The sequence below is a fragment of the Ornithodoros turicata genome, chromosome 3 (assembly GCF_037126465.1).
Source record: "Ornithodoros turicata isolate Travis chromosome 3, ASM3712646v1, whole genome shotgun sequence".
Classification (NCBI taxonomy): Eukaryota; Metazoa; Arthropoda; class Arachnida; order Ixodida; family Argasidae; genus Ornithodoros; species Ornithodoros turicata.
In genome coordinates, this window is record NC_088203.1 from 29475678 (window position 1) to 29494865 (window position 19188).

General features: G+C 47.5%; 1 protein-coding gene across 1 annotated transcript; it reads right to left on the minus strand.

Moving 5' to 3' along the window:
* Positions 1 to 17831: 17831 nt before the first annotated feature.
* Positions 17832 to 18732, minus strand: LOC135389249 (uncharacterized). Its single transcript, XM_064619314.1, has 2 exons — positions 18318 to 18732; positions 17832 to 18265 (listed from the first exon to the last, which is right to left on the minus strand). The coding sequence occupies exons 1-2, from the start codon at positions 18730 to 18732 to the stop codon at positions 17832 to 17834; spliced, it is 849 nt and encodes a 282-aa protein (XP_064475384.1).
* Between the last annotated feature and the right edge of the window lie 456 nt (positions 18733 to 19188).

Consider the following 19188-nt stretch of genomic DNA (forward strand, 5'->3'; position numbering starts at 1 on the left):
GAATGACCTTCTGTGGCGCGCAGACGCAGCGACGTAACTTTCGTCGGGTCCATTCCTTCTGCGCGAGGGGGGGTTGCGTGCAGGTGCCGCTCAGTAGGCGGGCCTCCCCGAAGTGAGGTCGGGCCTCGCTGCTTGCGTGTCCCGTGCACATGGTTCGAAAAAGCGTAAAATAGGAACATTGGAGAGGTCCCCTCGCTATTTTCATGTTCCGGATTCACTCTTCGAGGCGAATGAGTCGTATGGTTCGAGAAATGTCGCACCTTTCACATTAAGTAGACGCATTCTGCTTGTGTCAAGCTGCAGGTTTCGGAAAAGGTGACTGGGCGATTTCTTTTTTGCCTTTTTCTATGTTGGCGATTTAGAGTAAACAGGTAGGTGCGCACGGAGTCGGCAAGACAGGCGTGGGAGTAGTTTGCAGTCTTCTTTTCGTTCAGTTTCATGTTGATTGAGATTAATAAAAGTGTCGACTACATCGTTGTTTCATGTTTGTTCTGGGCCATCCAGTGTGAGATGAGTATATTGACATTGCCGGGAGGAAGTTGCGACGTCAACGTGTTTCACGAAAACAGAAACTACTAGAAAAGACGGCGCCACGAGATATGATTTTCGCTACCCCCGGAACGTTTGTACTAACCCGGTAATACTTTGTTAACAAAAGGAAATCGCAATTTGGAATATTTAGTACTGCCGGGGTGCGCTGCGCGTTTCTGTCTCGAAGATCGAAGAGTTATGGCAGTGGGTACTGTAAAGCAGTAGGAGCTCAATCTCGGAAACTTCATCGGTTCCATACAGCTTGTTCCTCAGCACACTAACGTCACAATTTGTGTCCAAATTGCACTCATAATTTTTACGAAATTAATAAAATTGAAAATTACTTTCAACGCTGTGTCGAAGTGGCCACCAGCAGCTTATCTCTCATCAAGCACGGCGGCAAAACTGCATTGCATGCGGACAACACTGGGTCTCAGAAGCAACAAATCAGTCGGGAACATAGACCATTGTTGCTTGACGAGTTGGGCATTACTGCCCACCAGACGTCGCACTCAGCCGTTTTGCCGCAATTTAGCAAACAATAAAGCAAAAATATTACGTCTGATTGATTGATTTTAAAAGATATTACGTCTTCTCTGTCTCATGTATATAAATTGTTGTGTTTGATTTACAAGCAGCAATCTGTTAATCTACCCCTTCAACGTCAGCTGCCTATCTCCTGCTTTACAGTAACTTCTGCTACTTGAAGAAGGATGCCTGTGATCTTATCAGCACGACATCAAGAGGTCCGGTCCTGGCGAAGGGGAGCCTTGAAGCTCTCTCTAAGCACATTTCCATGTATTCTGGTTTATTTTCAGATCAGTACTTCACTTTCAGTAACCGAGTACGTTCAGATCATGGCTTTGTACTGTGCTCGGCCAGTGGCGTAGCCACGGGGGGGCTAGGGGGGGCTCGAGCCCCCCCTACCTGCCGTGGACCGACCGACGCCAATCGTGAAAATCCGACGGGAACATAATATATGGAGGGTGAGACCAGTGTGGCGATCGTGAAAGTTCTTGCAGTTCATGACGTCTATCTAAGCAGCACTCTTGAATTGTTTTCAAACTATGAGCTTTTCAAAATACTTCCAATCTCGTCACATGCAATCGTATTGTGAATGTCCAAACCAATTATTTTCATTCGTTCCTTTTTTTTGTCATCCGTATTTTGTAGGGTGCATAAGTATGTGTGTGTTGTTGTACCCGTGATCAGTTGGGGGGGGGGGGGCGAAGTGAGGCGAGTTTTGGTATCGAGCCCCCCCTACCTTGGAGGTCTGGCTACGCCACTGTGCTCGGCTACTCAAATACCGATTAGATACTATGAAGAAAACACCGAAAGAAGTAATAGAAAGATAATTTTTGTACGTGGAAAGGGAAGAGAGGGGAAAATGCAGGGTCAACGTGCCCGGTATGCTGATAAGCAGCATAGCAACTACTACTTACTTTTCTCGTTATTGTTCAACAGTTCAAGGTTGAGAATACTGAAATACACACACGGAAATAATGACTATAGGTAGCATGGTAAGCTGTGTTTTTATCTTTCCACGGTTCCCAGGCCTTTCTCGCTTTTTAGGTCGTTCCTTCCATAAGCAGATGTTATGTGCAATGGTCAATATATTCATGGTCGACTGGCTTTTAACTTCTGTTACTTAACGAAAGGAAAAACTAGAAGCCGTATACACCTTTGTTTCAACTTTACTGTAACTTATTGAGAATTTTACTCCAAACAACGAAGCCTCCGAGGAAAGCAAGTTTAGCTTTGCGCTGCGTGTTGTTGCAAGTGGTCAGACGAAGATATGTTTGTTTATGCAAAGCGTTTTAGTTTTATCCTTTACATAACTTTTATAGAAAAGCTATGAGATGAGCTACGGATGTCATTTTTGCAGTTGAGTTACACGGTCCGGTGGACATCCTCTCATCCTCTACAAGGTGACTAATCGCCAAAAATTTATTCATAAACTCTACAATTAGGAAATATGGGGCAAAACCGAAATTTCAGAATGGGGCCTTCATCGAATTTCGCTGTAAAAATCAGCCGAAACCGCGCCTGTCACGAGCGTAAGGAGCACAGTGAGTGCGTGAGTGCACCTCGTCCCTTTTCTGTCAGTGTAGACGTCACGCGTCACAGACGCGAAAAGAAAAACACAAAACATACATATACTATATACTATACACATGAGCACTATATACAAATATCAACAAGAGTCTTCTGCTTTCTTCCTCCGTTCCCACTGTACTAGGTTGCGCTTCACTTGCATCAGCCGCTCCTCCTTGTGTTGACTTTCGGTTCCGGTTTGGCCGAGGAGCCAGGCGACGATGTCTTCGGTGTTCTCTTTTGGTCCTCCACTTCACACTGGCTCCAATTCCGCGCTCACTTCACGTCAGAGGGCCACGCGCTTTGGAGCGATCGAGATGATTGGAGTATAGGAGTATATGCCGGTCAGATCAACTAGGCTGAGTTCCAGAACTCCTCCGGGGCGACCCGGGAGCTGAGGGTAGCTATTCGCTCCGAGTCAGTGCCGTGTATGCCAAAGGGAGTCTGGCCATTAGGAGGAGCCTAAAAAAGAGGCTCGACCTGTCAATCAAATTGAGCGCTTTTCATTGGCTGCTGTTTTCTATGCGGGCCACCATGACACCAAAATTTTCCCGAAAATGGCGGCGTAGCTTGGAACGATGAAGCGAGGATTTCATGACCATTTTTCCCCCCACAAATTACGTCAATTTTATTCCATAAGTGTACATTCTGTTGTAATTACCTTGCAACTCACCTTTAAATCAAGCTTCAGTGTCGATGTTTACCTGAAAATAACATGTTTCGTCGTCCTTGTTAGGCCTAGTAACGACAGCAATCACAGGCAAATAGCAAGAAAAACGCTACGGATTGCCAAAAAATTACACTTTATGACATAGTTTTATTCACGTAGACACCTTTGCCCATTCTTGATTCAATCATGTTACGTTTTATAGTTAAAACAGTATAATACCGGCAGTCTGTTCCAACTAGCGGTTCTACCGGCCAATGAGTTCTGCTAGCATACACTTCTGCTTCTGCTACTTCTGCTATTCTGCGTCTTCCCGACATGCCCCTATCCATCCAGATGGCGCCGTTAAAAATGGACGCAAAATCCATTATATTGCTTGGTCGTCAGGGAATATCCTATTCAATCCAATCCAGTTTCCCGAAAATGTCGGCACCCAGTGAATAGAGATAATTTGTAGCTTGGATAGCTTGGGATTAATAGCGAACTGTATTTTGCCTCATGATTGGCCAGAGATCTCAAAACGTGGGTGGAGCTCCAGGTATAGGCAGGTCTCATTAATGGCCAGACTCCCTTTGGCATACACGGCTCTGCTCCAAGACTAACAGTGTTGGCGCGTTGCGGAGAAACGATGAGCTATCATAGTGTGGACGCGTCGTCTGCTTTTTAAACGTTTATTTGGCGTTTAGTGCAGTAGGTGGAGCGTCGGGGGAACCGAACAGTATCGTACCAGTGATCTTCCGGTGAATATACACTAGATTTACGGAAAAGAACTATCAACTCCGAACGTCGGCTCATGCACGTGTTATCCACACTAGAGAGGTGACAGTATCGCCCCCTGTAGGTCGATCTCGCAGCGTTCCAGAATCAACTCGATTACGTCACGATCAGCGTTCCTAAAACGGGTCGCCTACCCGAGTGTAGCAACTCCGGATCGGCTCGCACTACTTCCTATCAGATGTGGGTAGCTAAGAGTAATGACGTCAGAGCTGTCGTCTGCTTTCCCTGCTCCTCGTGGCAGCTGCATCCCGGAAATTCCAGTACGGATTTTGCGACCACATTGTTTTCTTCAGAGCAGAAAGCACGGAACCATACGTACAACACATTTCAGCTCGTTGCATGTGATGATGTGAATGTCAAAAGTTGCCTCTATGCGTTTTAGAGCTATAGCAGCGGACCGGAACAGCGCTACCATTTTTCGGAATGCGCGGGACTAAATACCCCTAATTCATGGCGTGAATGCTTTACGAACTCACGCAGATAGCCCTACGCCGAAGTCAACACTGTCACAGCAAAGCGAAGCAACGGCAAGAGTTTTCGTCTGACATCCCGAAGCCCAAATGTGGCTGTCGTCTGCTGTCGCCGTGTCGCGGATCGTACGCGTGCACTTTCCACAGCCATCGTGAAGGTCGCGTAACCTCTTGGTGACATTTACAGGACACAAGCTTGTTTCGCGATTTCAAAAAGAGAAAAAAAAAGAAATAGAGCGTGATTTTCAACGAAAAGTATAACTAATTCTGCTAACTCGCTTTTGCCGGAAATTCCTTAATTAAAGGGGGGGGGGGGGTTGGTTTGTGAATTTTAGGTATAATTATTCATCTTGTAGTTACATACTCTCTTTGAGAGGATGTCTACCTATATATTTAGTCGCTTTAGTCCACTAAAAACACGACTGATTATGATTATGATGATGCTGATGATGATCTCCTCACTCGCTCTGCAGAGATGACAGAGACATGAAACGGCAAAGGCGGCGACAACAGAAACGGTGGTGGTAAAGTTAATGGTAACGCGCTCCATGTTCCTCCATTACGGCAAACAGAAACAGCCACGAAAGTGATCGTCTGGTATTGAATAAGTGTAAAAACTATTATGCAACAACAGAGAGATATTTCGTACCATCCCCTTGTCTCTGTTTTTCTTTTTTTAGGACTCTTCCGCATTTCCCTGTAGTACTCTGACACACACGACGACAGGATATAGGATTATATATGGATGATCCGTCGCCCGGTCGGCATAACTCTTGATGCAAACAAGGCGAAGAGATGTCCACGCAGAGCACGACGCCAATCGCGTAGGAGTTTTCCCTTCCACCTTGGCACGTCAGTAGTGTTTACAGCTGCTAGCGTCCGTCTGTGGGTGCGACCCTGGAAGAGGCTCTGCTTGCGCCATAGAACTCTCGTAACACCTAGAAACGAAGGTGGCAAAGAGGAGCATCTCGACAGCTTAGTCGATGGCCATGGTAGATAAGGTAGCCATAACTGTGTTACGAACGGTGTTTCCTAGAAGTCCCGTCTCATGTGTCACGGATGAAGGTTTACACAGTACAATACCGTCCTTTGCGAAATGGCAAGCAGCCCTGTAAGATGGCACACAGGACGCTTCAGACATGAAGCTCAATTCCTTTATAGTGCAGCGGCGTCCCTCGTCGACAGCGAAACTATTGCAGCCCTGGAGACGACACCCGGTGGTGCTGGAGTGTAATTTTTCCAGCAGAGTAACTGTGTCAGGGTTGACGGACTGTATATATTTTGTGTCGCTCATTAGGCTCAGCACGAGTTTCGAGTATTTGCCTGAAGAGCAAAAGAAAACCTCCGACGGCACGGCCGGTAGTGGGGTAGTACGAACCCACCCTATTCCAGTTTTAGCACCAGTTGGAGCTACAACCCACCAGGGGCAAGGGATGCTGTATCGCCTCGGCTGGCGCGGCCGTTGGTTCCCGTAGAACAATGGAATATTTACGTAGCCAGGCCCGTTAAGCAATACATATAAAATGTGTGTCCTTGGTTCATGCACGAAACGAAATGAATCAAACCAGTGAATCAAATACGTATGTTGTATACGAAGCGTTCCGATACCGCACTTGGTGTGGTGGTGACGATATGACGTACAGTTCTGACGTGCTCAAACAGCCACGAGCATAACGCCGTGCTCCACGCGACGTCGTCGCGTCATAGCTCATGCTGGTAAGCTGAAGTCGGCGTATTTACTGAGGGCTTTCCACTTATAACGAATCCTTCATTGCCTGGCAGAATGTTTTTGCCAGATTCCGCGCGACATCGTTCACTTGGTCAAAACGCAGCAATCTCGTCTGTTCTCGTAGCGCTTTCCGAGCGTCAGGAATTTACCAGCTAGCACTTTTTCCACTCGGCCTCGAAACGACCTGGCAGCGGCAACGCCACCTAGATACAGAAGGCGTGATTTGTACCTCGCAAACCTCGCGTACCTCGCAAAATTTGAACCTGTATAGACTAAAAGTGCAACACGCTTTCCTGAAAATTAGTCTTAAGAAAAAATATGGGGACGTTCACTGCTTGCAGACGACAGTGCCTGCCCATGCGTGTTTCGTGCTTCGTCTTCTGCTTTTAGCGCTTTTACTCCAGTCGTGCGGCTCGTCTCCATGGCTACGACAGTTGAAAGCACGTCCATGATTGGCCACGGCTGTTCAAAATACGATAATTGGCTGCCTCTTAGTTGTTACGTCGACGATTAAGAAGGCTTTCTCGATCTAGGTTCTGTTGGCAGCGGATTGCCCAAGTATATCCGGTGTCGTCACAACCGCACCGCGAGGGTGGCGAGGGCCCTCATTGGCCCGCACGTCGAAGTTCACATGGGTTGGCGGACGACGGAACCCAAAGACAAGCGACCGCGATGCCCTAGCGTGGTCCAAGCACTAGATTTCTGGCAATCATGTTCGGGATAGCAACAGTCACGTGACCCAGCGCGGGCGCCGACCTAGCAGTTTCCGAGTGCTGGGACGTGTTCCCACGAAATGACCAGCCGAATTCGCCATTAGTATATTGCGGTGCGAACGCGAAGCAGACGAGCTCAGAGACAATCCCTTGCGCTGCATTCCCATTCGTGCGCCTGGCTTGCGTCATGGTGATGTTACTATCGCTGGGGCTTCCTTAGCTGCACAGGGTGCGCAAACCTCGTTTATTTAACTTGTAAGATGCTTTCGGAAGAGAAACTTACCGAGTGGACTGTGAAGCGGTGCCGTATCGGTCTCGTACACACGTTTCCGGATGCGATAGTCCCTTTAATGGACCGTTTGGTGTGGCATATTAAAATCATTAAAGAAAATGGTAAAAAACTCAGCGGTACAGTCCCGTTCCTTTTCTCTTGGTGTCAGGATATCAGGTGTCTTTATTTTCTGCGACAAAGAAAGGCGACATTTTTAAGCCTGGCCATTAGCAATAAGCACGCCTAACTGTGTCTGAGGGGAGGAAGACATGAGCAGAGCAGAGTACTTTTCGCCCGGGTGGAGCAACCGTCAGTACCCAGCAAGAAAAGCAGGAAACCTGACATTCTCTTGACTCCAACCTACCTGTTCAGTAGACCTAATGTCGTTTAATCCAGTGGTGACAGGTTGACGAGAAGAGTCTGTGCAACGAAGAGGTCAGAAAGGGACAAGTCGGATGAATGCTTCTGAGGAAGGCCTTCGGAACACGACAGGAAGAGAGAAACAACAATCAATAAAAAAAGAAAAAAGTGTGTAGATGAAGAGAAGGCGCCGAATGCAGGTGGGGAATTTTCACCTCTGCGCAGAGTGGCGTTCACGTGGAGGTGGTTCAACTTTCTCTTCCAATATTTGCATTGCTCTTTTGGAAAAACCGGTATCAACGGAGGAAAAAGCGGTGAGGTTTATGAAGTTACGCTGACGCGATCACCACACCGTTACAGGACGGACACTGACAACAGAACAGAGCAGATGCAGGATCGCGTGCCAGATCGCCTGAAGTTGTTAACATAATTTTTATTGGGGGGTGGGGGCGGAGGTTTACGATGTCAACACTGACTTTCATTGAGAAGGGCGCATCTTTTATGCCTGACGCTCCCTTGCCTTCAAAATATAGGAGGCCGCGTCATGTGAAGAGGTGCTATTTGATATCCTAACTCTGAAACGCTGTAAATCAACACTCTATACGTTCGAAATAAGGAAACGGCAAGAAGGACTGCGGAAACATGTGTCAATGTTAGCGCTAGCCGTGCCAAATAAGGCTGATGATGATGGTGACAAAGATAGGATTTCGTGATGCGTTGAGAGCTCTTCGAGAACAACTTCAGAGGCTAATTGAACGACCGATGGTTAAGACAGAGCTGACTTTTCCACAATATTTTTTTGTTACGTAAACTATTTGGCAAAAAATCATTTACAAGATTGAAATTTAGCAAATAAATTCACGAGGATGGAAATAATTTGCCTCGGAGCCATTCGAGGGAATCGAAGGGAAAATACCGATACAGCGCAAACGCTAAGAAAAAAGGGCAAATTTTACTCCACAATTCGCAGAAGAAAGAAGCGCTAACTGTGTCCCGAGACTGGAAATCTCCCAAGAGCTAAAATACCGTTTCGACACTGGAGGACAGCCGTTCCTTGATCGGATCATCCCGTGCGATGAAACATGGGTGCACCATTTCACTCCTGAGCAGTGTTGTGCCCGCTACTCAATTTAGGTAGCGAAATACCGCTACCCGCTACCCTATTTAAAAGCAGCGCTATACTAGCGGCGCTACAAATTTACGAATGTAGCGCGATACCGCTACCGCTACCAAAAATGTAGCGCAATTACCCTTCCGCTACTTTCTCGCCGAAGGCCTATGAATATGTGATTCGATACATTCAAAGATACTTTATTTCTTGCGATCAGTACTTTCTGAAAAAGTCATAACACGCTTGCATTCGACTTCAAAAGCAGTTGCCGCTCAAAGTTCCCGTCACTGAGCCTAACACGTTTCTTGGTGAACGTGTTGGCGCAAACACTGAAAAGTCGTTCGGCAGACGCACTTGACGGAACAGCGGTATTCAGCTTGAGGAACGCCCCGTACATTCTTGGATAACCCTGCTTTAGCGATGTCAAATTAAAGTTATCATGGACAAAGAGGTACTGAGTAAGCTCACGATCAGCTGGATCTGCTGTAGAAGTTGACTCCCCAAAAGAAAAGAAATCATCTCCATGGAGCTCGCTCGTGGATTCCTCGGCGCGTTCCAGACATGTACAAGATACTCAAAAATGTATTTAAGATAAGATAATAAATACTAACGTTAGAATGTAGTTAAGATAGAGTATAAATACATGAAAAGCCAAAGTAATAAAGATAGAGTACAAAATACTTCAAAACGTATTTGAAATACAATTAAAATACTATTTATCATTGAACGCAAAAAGTCACCGGTAGCGCGAGGTCAATGAGAGGTCAATGCGGCAAGTCGCCGCTATGTGACATGAATCACATAAACCTCGCGCACTACGCTAGCCGCCTCTGTCTGATAGGAGTCATCTAAACACAAGTCCCAAAAAGATGACAAAGAGGTACCACATAGAGTCACTAGTAGCACATAACTCCACTAAGTATATGTGACCCAGAACAAAGCAAACTTCTAGCAAATCCCTGCACGGTGAGGTCAGAATTCGGCATAACCGCGTCAAGGCACACAGAATAGAACCCTCACTGGCCAAGGATTAGTACACACAGGGCAAGATCTTTCCAAGAAGGGCCAATGTACGGGTCAAGTCCGAGGGACTCAGGAAATTTCCACTGAACAAGCAAGATAATGGAAAGACGAGACACAGAAAGTTTGAGAAGGAGATCCAAAATATGTAATTACAGTATTGAGTACAAAATACCATAAAATGTATTTTAAATAGAGTACAAATACACAAGACAAAAAGTATTGAGTAGAGTACCAAAATACCGCAAATTGTATTTAAAATACAGTATTTTAAATACAATACTCCAAATACGTACAAGTCTGGCGGGTTCACTTGAGGCGACCGAACACCTTAACATTTCGCTTACGGTCAAGCGGTTACTTCCTTTCGTTGGTTTTCATCCGTGAGCCATGAGAGCTTGAACCTCGGAATTAAGACAGCAGCGATTTGAAGGCTCTGGCCTGACATGAATCGATCGAACCTAAAGTGAGTACCATGTATCGTTACCGGTTTCGCTGTTGAATACGATAAGGTGCATGTAATAAAATCACCTTTAGACGCTAGAGTCTATCGTCTAATTTATTTTATTTTCTCCCTCAAAAGTAGCGGTAGCGGAGGCGGTTCCGCCACCCAAAATTGTGGCGGAAATTACTTTCCCGCTACAAATAACAAATGTAGCGGAATTACACCTCCGCTACTGAAAAAAAGTAGCGATTAGAAAAGCGTCGTTACGCACAACACTGCTCCCGAGTCCAAACGCGCCTCAAAACAGTGGAAGCGTCCGGGCTCGCCAGCACCCGGAAGTTCCGAAGCACCCCGTCAGCGGGTGGTCATGACCACGGTTTTCTGGGACAAGGCTAGCGTTGTTCGCGTTGGTTTTCTGCCCAGTGGTATCACCGTCAATAGTGCATATTACTGCAAGGTTCTTAGGGATGTGCATATAAGGCGCTGAAGCAAAAGCGGCGGGCCTCATCACCAAAGGAGTCCTCCTCCTACAGGACAATGCACGCCCGCATACCGCGCATCTCACGACACGCACCTTACAGGAACTTGGTTGGGTTGTTGCCACGTCCCCCTTACAGTCAAGACCTCACCCCCATCTCTTCGGGCCACTGAAGGCGTTCGTTGGGGGCCGCCACTTGAGCTGCGACGACGAGGTCAAGAATGCGTTCCGATCATGGCTGCTACGCGCCAGTAACTATATTTCTATGCTGCTGGCATCCAAGCCCTCGTAAAACGCTGGGACATGTGCATTAGTGCAGCTGTAGATTACGTTGAAAGCTAAAACTAATTTCTTCCCTGTAAGTCCACGTTTGCGAAAAATGAAAAGTCCCGGGTTGACTTGAACACACCCCGTACTTGCGCTTTCTGAACATACGAGGAGCGGATGCGAGGTGACGGGAGATAAATCCGAGTTGTTTGTGTACTTCATACATTTTCTATTCACACTGTTATGATCGAATTTGGAAAAGGCAGAATCTGGAGATTGAATTTGGACAGTTAAACTTACGGGTGAACTGTTACCAACTGTTACCAATAAAATGGATGGCCACGGCATCACGCGGACGTCTTTCTGCAATGTCTCACGACGAAGCTATCATTATCTTTAGTGCTGTTTGGGTTTGCAGTCATCGCGGAATCGGTTGTAGTCTAGCCGGATCTCGTGAAAGTGTGGGTTGTAACCAGTGGCGGATCCAAGGGGGGAGGGATTTCCGGCAAAAACATTAGTTTATACATTGGGCTTCCTTTCTCTCCTCCCTACTACGCACTTCGACAAAAATCCCCCCCCCCCCCAAAAAAAAAGAAGCGAGGTTTGGGTCCGCTCCTGGTCGTTCACCATCCCCGACACTTTACAGAAAATTCGTTCAACATCACATCGTGGTGGCCATTACTCACTGCCCTTCATATCACTTCACCGTCTCCTAGCCCCATCATTCGACTACCCATAATTGTTCAGCTTCGGCGTCACATCACATCATAGGCCATCGTCCAACAAGACATCATTCTTCGTGAGCTGATGGTAAATGGATGGCGAATTTACGTGCCGACGTAGGCTCGCAACGCCATGCCTTTCCGGGGGAGGGGGCTATTACGTAGCCCAGAATTTTTTTAATTCTGCGTTAGCGCCGCGAAGCAGCTGTGGCTATGAACGGTACACAGACGTGGACACAAAGAACAACAGGACGGAAGAGGACACGGATGTCAGTTTGCGCCGTGGGCCGACTTCAATAGGAAATGTACTATATTCGTATGGAAAGTCTAGCTGAAATCCGAGGGAAAACCCAGACAGCACAGCCGGTGCTAGGATTGGAACTCACCGCATCCTAGTCTGCATCACGACGTTAGAGCTCTACAACCAAGAAGTGCATTTTTTTACCCACCCGTCTGTGCCGCTGGTGGCTCAGATATTGATCCTCGTCCCAGCTGCTTTGTGGGAGGATGGGACAGTGCTTAAATTACTGCGGTAACGCTTAAATTAGCTGACTTTGCGTAAGGACTCATCACACGAGAGCCGAAAGAAGAGCTGTAAAGGGTATCCGTTTGCGGAAAATTTAACATAACGTCTTATTAACATGCAAGTATAAATAGGACTATGCGACACGGTTGTCTGGAATTAGCGCCCCGCTGTTTATCCCATCCTAAATCTCCAGTCGTTGCAAGACCATTCGTTTTGAGTAGTAAACATGTGCACCGTATGGTCTACCTTGAAATACAACATTGACACAGCATTTCGGAGGGCAGCGAAGGAAGCGCGGGCTGCCGATCCGCTAATCGGCGATTTCAAGACAACCGTGTCGCGAGCAGTACACTTCAGGATATATACATATATATATATATATATATATATAACATTCAGCCAAATACTATTTGCAGAGTATCTTTGGACAGCCCTTACGTCCCCAACCCGCAGATAATTTATCCGCAGGTAAAAGAGCCCCAAGTGTCGTTGCCTGCTCCTACACATGGGAAACCGAGTTTGCAAGACTTTGGCTGCCCGAAGGAATGGACCGTCCACTGGTCCGATGGCTCCGCAAACAACTGCTCGCGAGGAACCGGTCGCATATACGGCGGCAGGGAAACCGGCAACACTAGATGGGGCTCTCGAGGTCATTAGGAACTTCGAGAGAGAAAAATACTTTTCATTCTCTTTGCCATAACTGGTTGACCACTCCCCTGGTGTACGAGCCCGTCACACCGCGTTTTCGTTGAATGCGATGATGGCGCGTCCTGACTTTGGCAGGAAGGAAAAGTGGATGATGGCGGCGGTTCACGAAGAAAATAAGGGAGATATGTTTAGGTATGTTGTCGGGTGCGCTCGTGAATGTGGCCCTCGGCGTAATGAGCGGGAACACGACTCGCTCTTTGAAGTCGCCCGTGCAGTCTGAAATAATTACTCGCCATTTCGATGTTGGCTTCGGGGAGATCCTACGGACGGTCGCGAGCGATGATTCTGAACCGCTTGAATAATGCAGCCAGCGTTAAATTCGTTCTGTCATCGTGGGTTATTGCACTTTAACCGACGTCAGAATCTGGGCTTGTTGGTGGAACTTTTCGTTACGTCCTGTGGGGTAAAAGAAATTTGAAAGGACGACACACAAGACACTGGTCTTCAACCAAAGATGTTTATTGCTTCCGGAAACTTCTGACAGGGGGGCGGTAACAATTTTGGACAGTAGCGCATGCTCGCTGCAATAAGCATCGTACTTAAAGCTCAGTACCATGTGAGTGTGCCATGCTCTCACATTTCTTCTACCCCTGCACTTGGTTTTTAAAATCGGTCTTAAGGAAAAAAGTTGCACCTTAGTCAGCGTATATACAGGGTGTTTCACCTGAAAGTGATAAAAAATTCAAACTGGCGATGTTTCCGCTGGAGGATTGTGAAACTTTCGGAACTTACCTTCTGGATACTTTTGCCACCATTGAGGAAGGCATTGGACAGTTTTTAATTGCTGGAAATTTATTGTTCTGTCAATTGAACTTTGAAAATAGCCGAGCGAACTTCACTTTTCTTTTACAGAAATGTGAAGCCCTCCACGGATAACAACCATATGAACCGCCGCCTTCCTAAATAGCGGCAAAAGTTCCCAGAAGGTAATTGCCGAAAGTCCCACAATCCTCCGGAGAGTACGTCGCCAGTTACGATTTTTTATCACTTTAGGTGGAACACCCTGTACAGTTGGCGACGATAGATGCGAGCCCTGGCAATGCCCGCTGTCCATTATCAGAGTCTTAGCCTTGGGGCAGTTGTCTCATTTCTCTCGATAATGGTAAAGCACCACATCCTGAGTTGAAGTCAAGGATATCAGTGTGCAGGGGGCTATGAACTAGATTCAGGAGCATCACACAGAAGCTTCGTTATCGCAGCATCGCTACAAACGGTCACAGACATAAAGATGCTCGGTGGTTGCCCCTGGGAATTCCGGCTTTTCTGCCGCGAAGAGGCAACATGACTTCAAACAGGCGCTGCTGTGACGTGTCAGGACAGTGGCTACCATCTGAGCTCGCCAGCGTGACGAGGGCGTGCGAGTCTCATTATGAAGCACCAGTTGATTGACAATTGATTGGTGAAGTATTTTAACATGCAGACTGACATGTTTCGCTACAGTGCAATATTTTGTCGTCGTTCAGTGCGCCCACAGGAATGCAATCAATGTCAGGGACATCCGTCGTCCTGCAATTGCAATGTTCATCCGAAATATTCGAAGCTCGAATTTGCAAACATCTACTTTTACAGTACAACGAAAAGACAAAGAGCAACAAAGCATGATTAAACAATCGCTCCTCCGGAAATAAAGTAGAATTTTTGTCACAATCCTCGGATCATGCACGTTGTTGCCGGTGATTGCGACTGTTGTTACTCAAGGACATAGCACTAGGTGAAAAACATATCCAGAATATCATATCCACGAAATGCAGTTCATCATCATCGGACCGGACGCAATGCATAGCTTTTATTGCTCAGTCGCTGTACCGCTTGCGACAAGTGCATGGACTCTTCAAAATCCCGTCGCTTTGATGGCTTGGAAAATATGAAAAAACAGAACCTTCTACATCGCCTGCACTAACAACCTTTCTGACCACATTCTCCTGTCTCTCACGCTCTGACGATGACGAAATCCTTAGGTATAAGGTCAAGTGCAGCACACCAACGCCGTGCCATAGAACAGCTCCTTAACCGTTCTGCACACTGTGATACTCCGGTCCTCTTTGTGAAGACCATTATTACCATCAAATTACCAAGCGCAATAGAGTAGAGTATCCCCAACGGCGATGCACCACCCCATTTATCATCGTCATCGTCATCATCATCAAAATAAAGTTGTCGTTGATGACGTACAGCTTTGCAGGGCACGGAAGTGCGAACCAACCGAAAGGCACGGAGGGACTTTTCAACCGCACTTTCCAGCTATAAAACCTGCACGCCGTGCCGTGAATGAGTCACTCATTTTTGTCTTTTTTCCTTCCACCATTATGCAGCCCTCCACGCAAGCAAAGAGAGAGACAACACGACTTTCTCGACTGCAGAGCTGCCCGCGCTTTGATGAGGTCACACCTTCCGCGGTTGCGTGACATCTGCGTCGCCTGCTGTTCCCCGCACAGAAAGGAGTGTCTTCAGTGTGTCATAACTTGTCAATTTGGAGCGATGGTCGTTTCGTATCATCGGGTGCGATGCATGGCTGCCAGTAAGTGTAGGCTGTGGAACATCACGTTCGCCGCCAGTCCTGCGTGGTTTGTTGGGATCCGGGATCCAAATGGTAGCGTAGCGGAGGTAGTCAGGCAGGGGTCCGTCTCCAACAACAACAACAGAGGTTTATTACATGTTCGATGTGTAGACGAGAATAGACAACGAGCTGCTGGAGCCCAGCGCTTTTAAACAAACAGCCCGGAAACTGATGTCACTTTTACATAATGACAGTCGCGCTCGTGCGTCAGGTCCGGTCCACCGTATCCTTGGGAAGAAGGCCACGTCTCTCTTGTTTCGGCTGCCAAGGTCTGGTTGGTCAGCGGGAAGAATGGACGACTTATCCCTGTTCGTAGACATAATTCTCCCGCAATAAAGGGTATGTCTAGACGATCACAAAGGGTATGTCTGGACGATGGTGCTCTGGAGTCGAGAAAGTCTGAGCTGCACGTGGCAATGCAACCAGGTGGCTCGCTGAGTCGCAACAGCTCCTCCCCCGCCGGCCTGGACATCACGAAGGGGAGCAGTTCCTTTCGCTGCTCCGCTGAGTTGATGAGTGGACGGCTAGGTTCTTTTCCTATCGGATGACACCCTTGATCATACGACGGGCTCGGTTCCCGAGCAACTTGCCCGGAGGTTCTGCCTAGAGCCTCTGGACTTCTGGCCTGCATCCAATGGAACTGGGGACACAGCAACGGAAAGCAACGACAGAACAAACACACCAATCCGAACTCCCGCACAAGAAGTGATCCACATCTCACCACTCAAACTATACACCAGACTCTGAAAACCTATCTTACAAATGTGCACTCCATCCCCCTTAATCCTGCTACTATATTCATGGAATCATACTAACGTCACACTCAAAGCAGATGTAGGAATCGTAAATCACTCGTACGAGAAATCCTACCTTTACAACATTAGGGAACCATCATAATTTACAACAATTTACACTCCATGCGATCAGATGAGCCCACTCAGTCGATCAGGGCAGAGGTCGTCAGCATTGTCTTCTTGACGCTCCCCTTTTTTTTTTTTTACAAGTTTCCCCGTTCGCTGGCAAGTGGTACATGACCCCACGTATAGGTCAACGTCTTCTAAGCACTCGGGCCAGTAATACTTTTGCGTCAGACGTAGTTAGTTCTACGAGCCCCAAAGTGCCCTGAGTCCGGATTACCGTGAGCTATACGTAGTTGCTCAGTCCGGTACTTTTGCGGGAGAACAAGCTGATCAAATGTCATGCCTTTCCGGCTTTGGTAACGCCTGTACAGCAGGCCGGATTCTACATGAAACGCGATGTTTCCCTCTGATAACCCGTTTCTGATGCTACTGCGCCAACCTGTAAGCGAAGGGTCGCTCATCTGCTCCGACACCAACGTCTCTCTAACTATACTTTGGAGACTTTGCTCATCTTGAGAATTCGGGAAAAGTACACTGTTCTCATGCCACTGTTGATTTACGCTGATCGCGCAATTTCTCTGTTCCCGACAGAAGCTCTGGTCTACTTTTCCCGCATTAGTCGTGCTGCCACTCGCCTTGTTCGCGGCACCCAATCCTTCTCTACTTTCCAATGTCACCAGGTCGCGTGAATTTCCTGGATTATTGCGACACTTCCGTTTCCTCCGCCGCCGTGCTTTTAATGGCGTCTCCACTTTGTCCATTTCCCCCGAAAAACACTGACCTCGTTTTCTTAACTGCTGCTCTGATTCGTTAGAAAATATGTATCTGTAATACCGAGGAAGATTTTCAGACACCACCGCTTCAGTGCTGAGTTCACCAAACGGGCCTTTTATGGTTACCCTTGCAATAGGAAGGCGTACGCAGCGCTTTTCTGCCACTTGCTTAATGCTAGCGCTCCGACCTGTGCAATCCCTTCCAGATACACAATCTGGGTGAACCATGTCCACAGTAGCTGCGGAATCGCGGAGAACCTGACATGGATTGCCGTTCACAACCATCCTTCGCACGTATGGTTCTAACAATTTTGCATCCTGTGCCCTGCCACTGACATAAGCAAAGGCCACTTTGTTTGGGCAATTAGCTGCATAATGTCCCGGTTCGTTGCACGCAAAACACAGCCGCTGCCTTTGCGTCTCAAACGCCTTTACAGTCTCGGAAGCTACCACTCTTTTGTCCTCTGGCTTTGGGGACGCTAACCTACTTTCGCCTCCAGCTTCCCTTCTGTTGGTCTGACCTTCTTCGGCGCGTCGGCGAGAGAACGGCCTTCCAGGCTCTACTTTCTCCGCTTTGGGGAGAGGGGGGGGGTATATAAGTTTAATAAAGAGGAGGTGGCGTCCACGCAGGGAGAGGTCAGCCAGACCTATGTCGGCTTGCTACGCCCTGGTGGAGCAAAAAAAAAAGGAAGAAAAAAAAACGGCCGGTTTCTTTGCAGTGGGGGCGAGTGCCCAGGGCCGCGGTTCTCAGTTCACAACGTAACACTCAGTTGGGTGTCCTGTAGGTATTGCAGGAGAGCTTTGGGGAGACTCACCCTTACATCTTGCAATTTCCGACGTGTTGCATATTCTTCTGCGAGCTCAGCGGCTTCTTGGACATTCATGTTACTTAATCTGTCCTGAACCCAAAACCTGGCTGACTCGGGCATGCAACGATAGAATTGTTCGAGCGCTATGCACTCAATTACTTTGTCATGATTTCCGTGCACTTCGGCGCTTTTTAGCCATTCCACTAGATTGGCTTTGAGACTATATGCGAACTCCGGGTACGACTGCTCGGCCCTCTTTTCTGATGTGCGAAAACGCTGACGAAATGCTTCTGTGGAAAGCCTAAACTTTTTTAGAAGAGCTGACTTTGTCTTATCGTAGCTCTCGGCATCTTCTTTAGTCAAGCGCGCTACGACATCTGCGGCTTCGCATGGTAGCAGTGTTAGCAACTTATGGGGGCCAGGACTCGCGTTCGAAACCAACTTTTTCGCAAGTCCTCTCAAAGTTGACCAGAAACAAACCAATACCCTCGCCAATTTTGTATGGTTGCAAGAGGTCTTTGATTTTGAACTGGTCTCTCTCCCCATTTCTTGACACGGGGCGACTGACTCCTTCTCTTTCAAGTTTCAACCTTTCCAACTCGATCTTCTTTAAGGTCATATGGTATTCGCGTTTTTCTCTTTCGGCGCGCTCCTGCTTAGCCTTTTCCTCGTCCTGCTTTCTTTGTACTATCATCTCCCAACATTCCTGAAGTTCCTCATTGTCCGCTCCAATTCCCTGAATGAGCTCAATGATCTTCGGCTTCCGTTTCACCTGCCCTGCACTACCTCCCAATTCCTCGAGCAAAAGTAGCAAATCTGGTACTCGTAACTTGTTTAGATCCATGGTTCTTCCTTGAGTGTTAGTTTTCCTTTTTGCCTTAACCTTTTAGTAGCGCATTAAAACTTCAGCGCTTCCTACAAAGACGCCTATCCGATTTTGGCCTACTGGCTACACACAGTCTGGCTATAATCTGAGCGGAAAATGCAGAACACTCACCCATACAAAAGTTACGGCTCGGCGAAGTTCATCCCAGCGCTGCCAACCAGTTGTTGGGATCCGGGATCCAAATGGTAGCGTAGCGGAGGTAGTCAGGCAGGGGTCCGTCTCCAACAACAACAACAGAGGTTTATTACATGTTCGATGTGTAGACGAGAATAGACAACGAGCTGCTGGAGCCCAGCGCTTTTAAACAAACAGCCCGGAAACTGATGTCACTTTTACATAATGACAGTCGCGCTCGTGCGTCAGGTCCGGTCCACCGTATCCTTGGGAAGAAGGCCACGTCTCTCTTGTTTCGGC

Bases quoted from the DNA above. Each gene is read 5' to 3' on its own strand.
- LOC135389249 (XM_064619314.1), bottom strand. From the start codon at position 18,732: ATGGATCTAAACAAGTTACGAGTACCAGATTTGCTACTTTTGCTCGAG. The intron at 18,266-18,317 runs GCGAGTCCTGGC...GCGAAGCCGCAG, and splicing joins CGAAAAAGTTGGTTTCGAAC to ATGTCGTAGCGCGCTTGACT.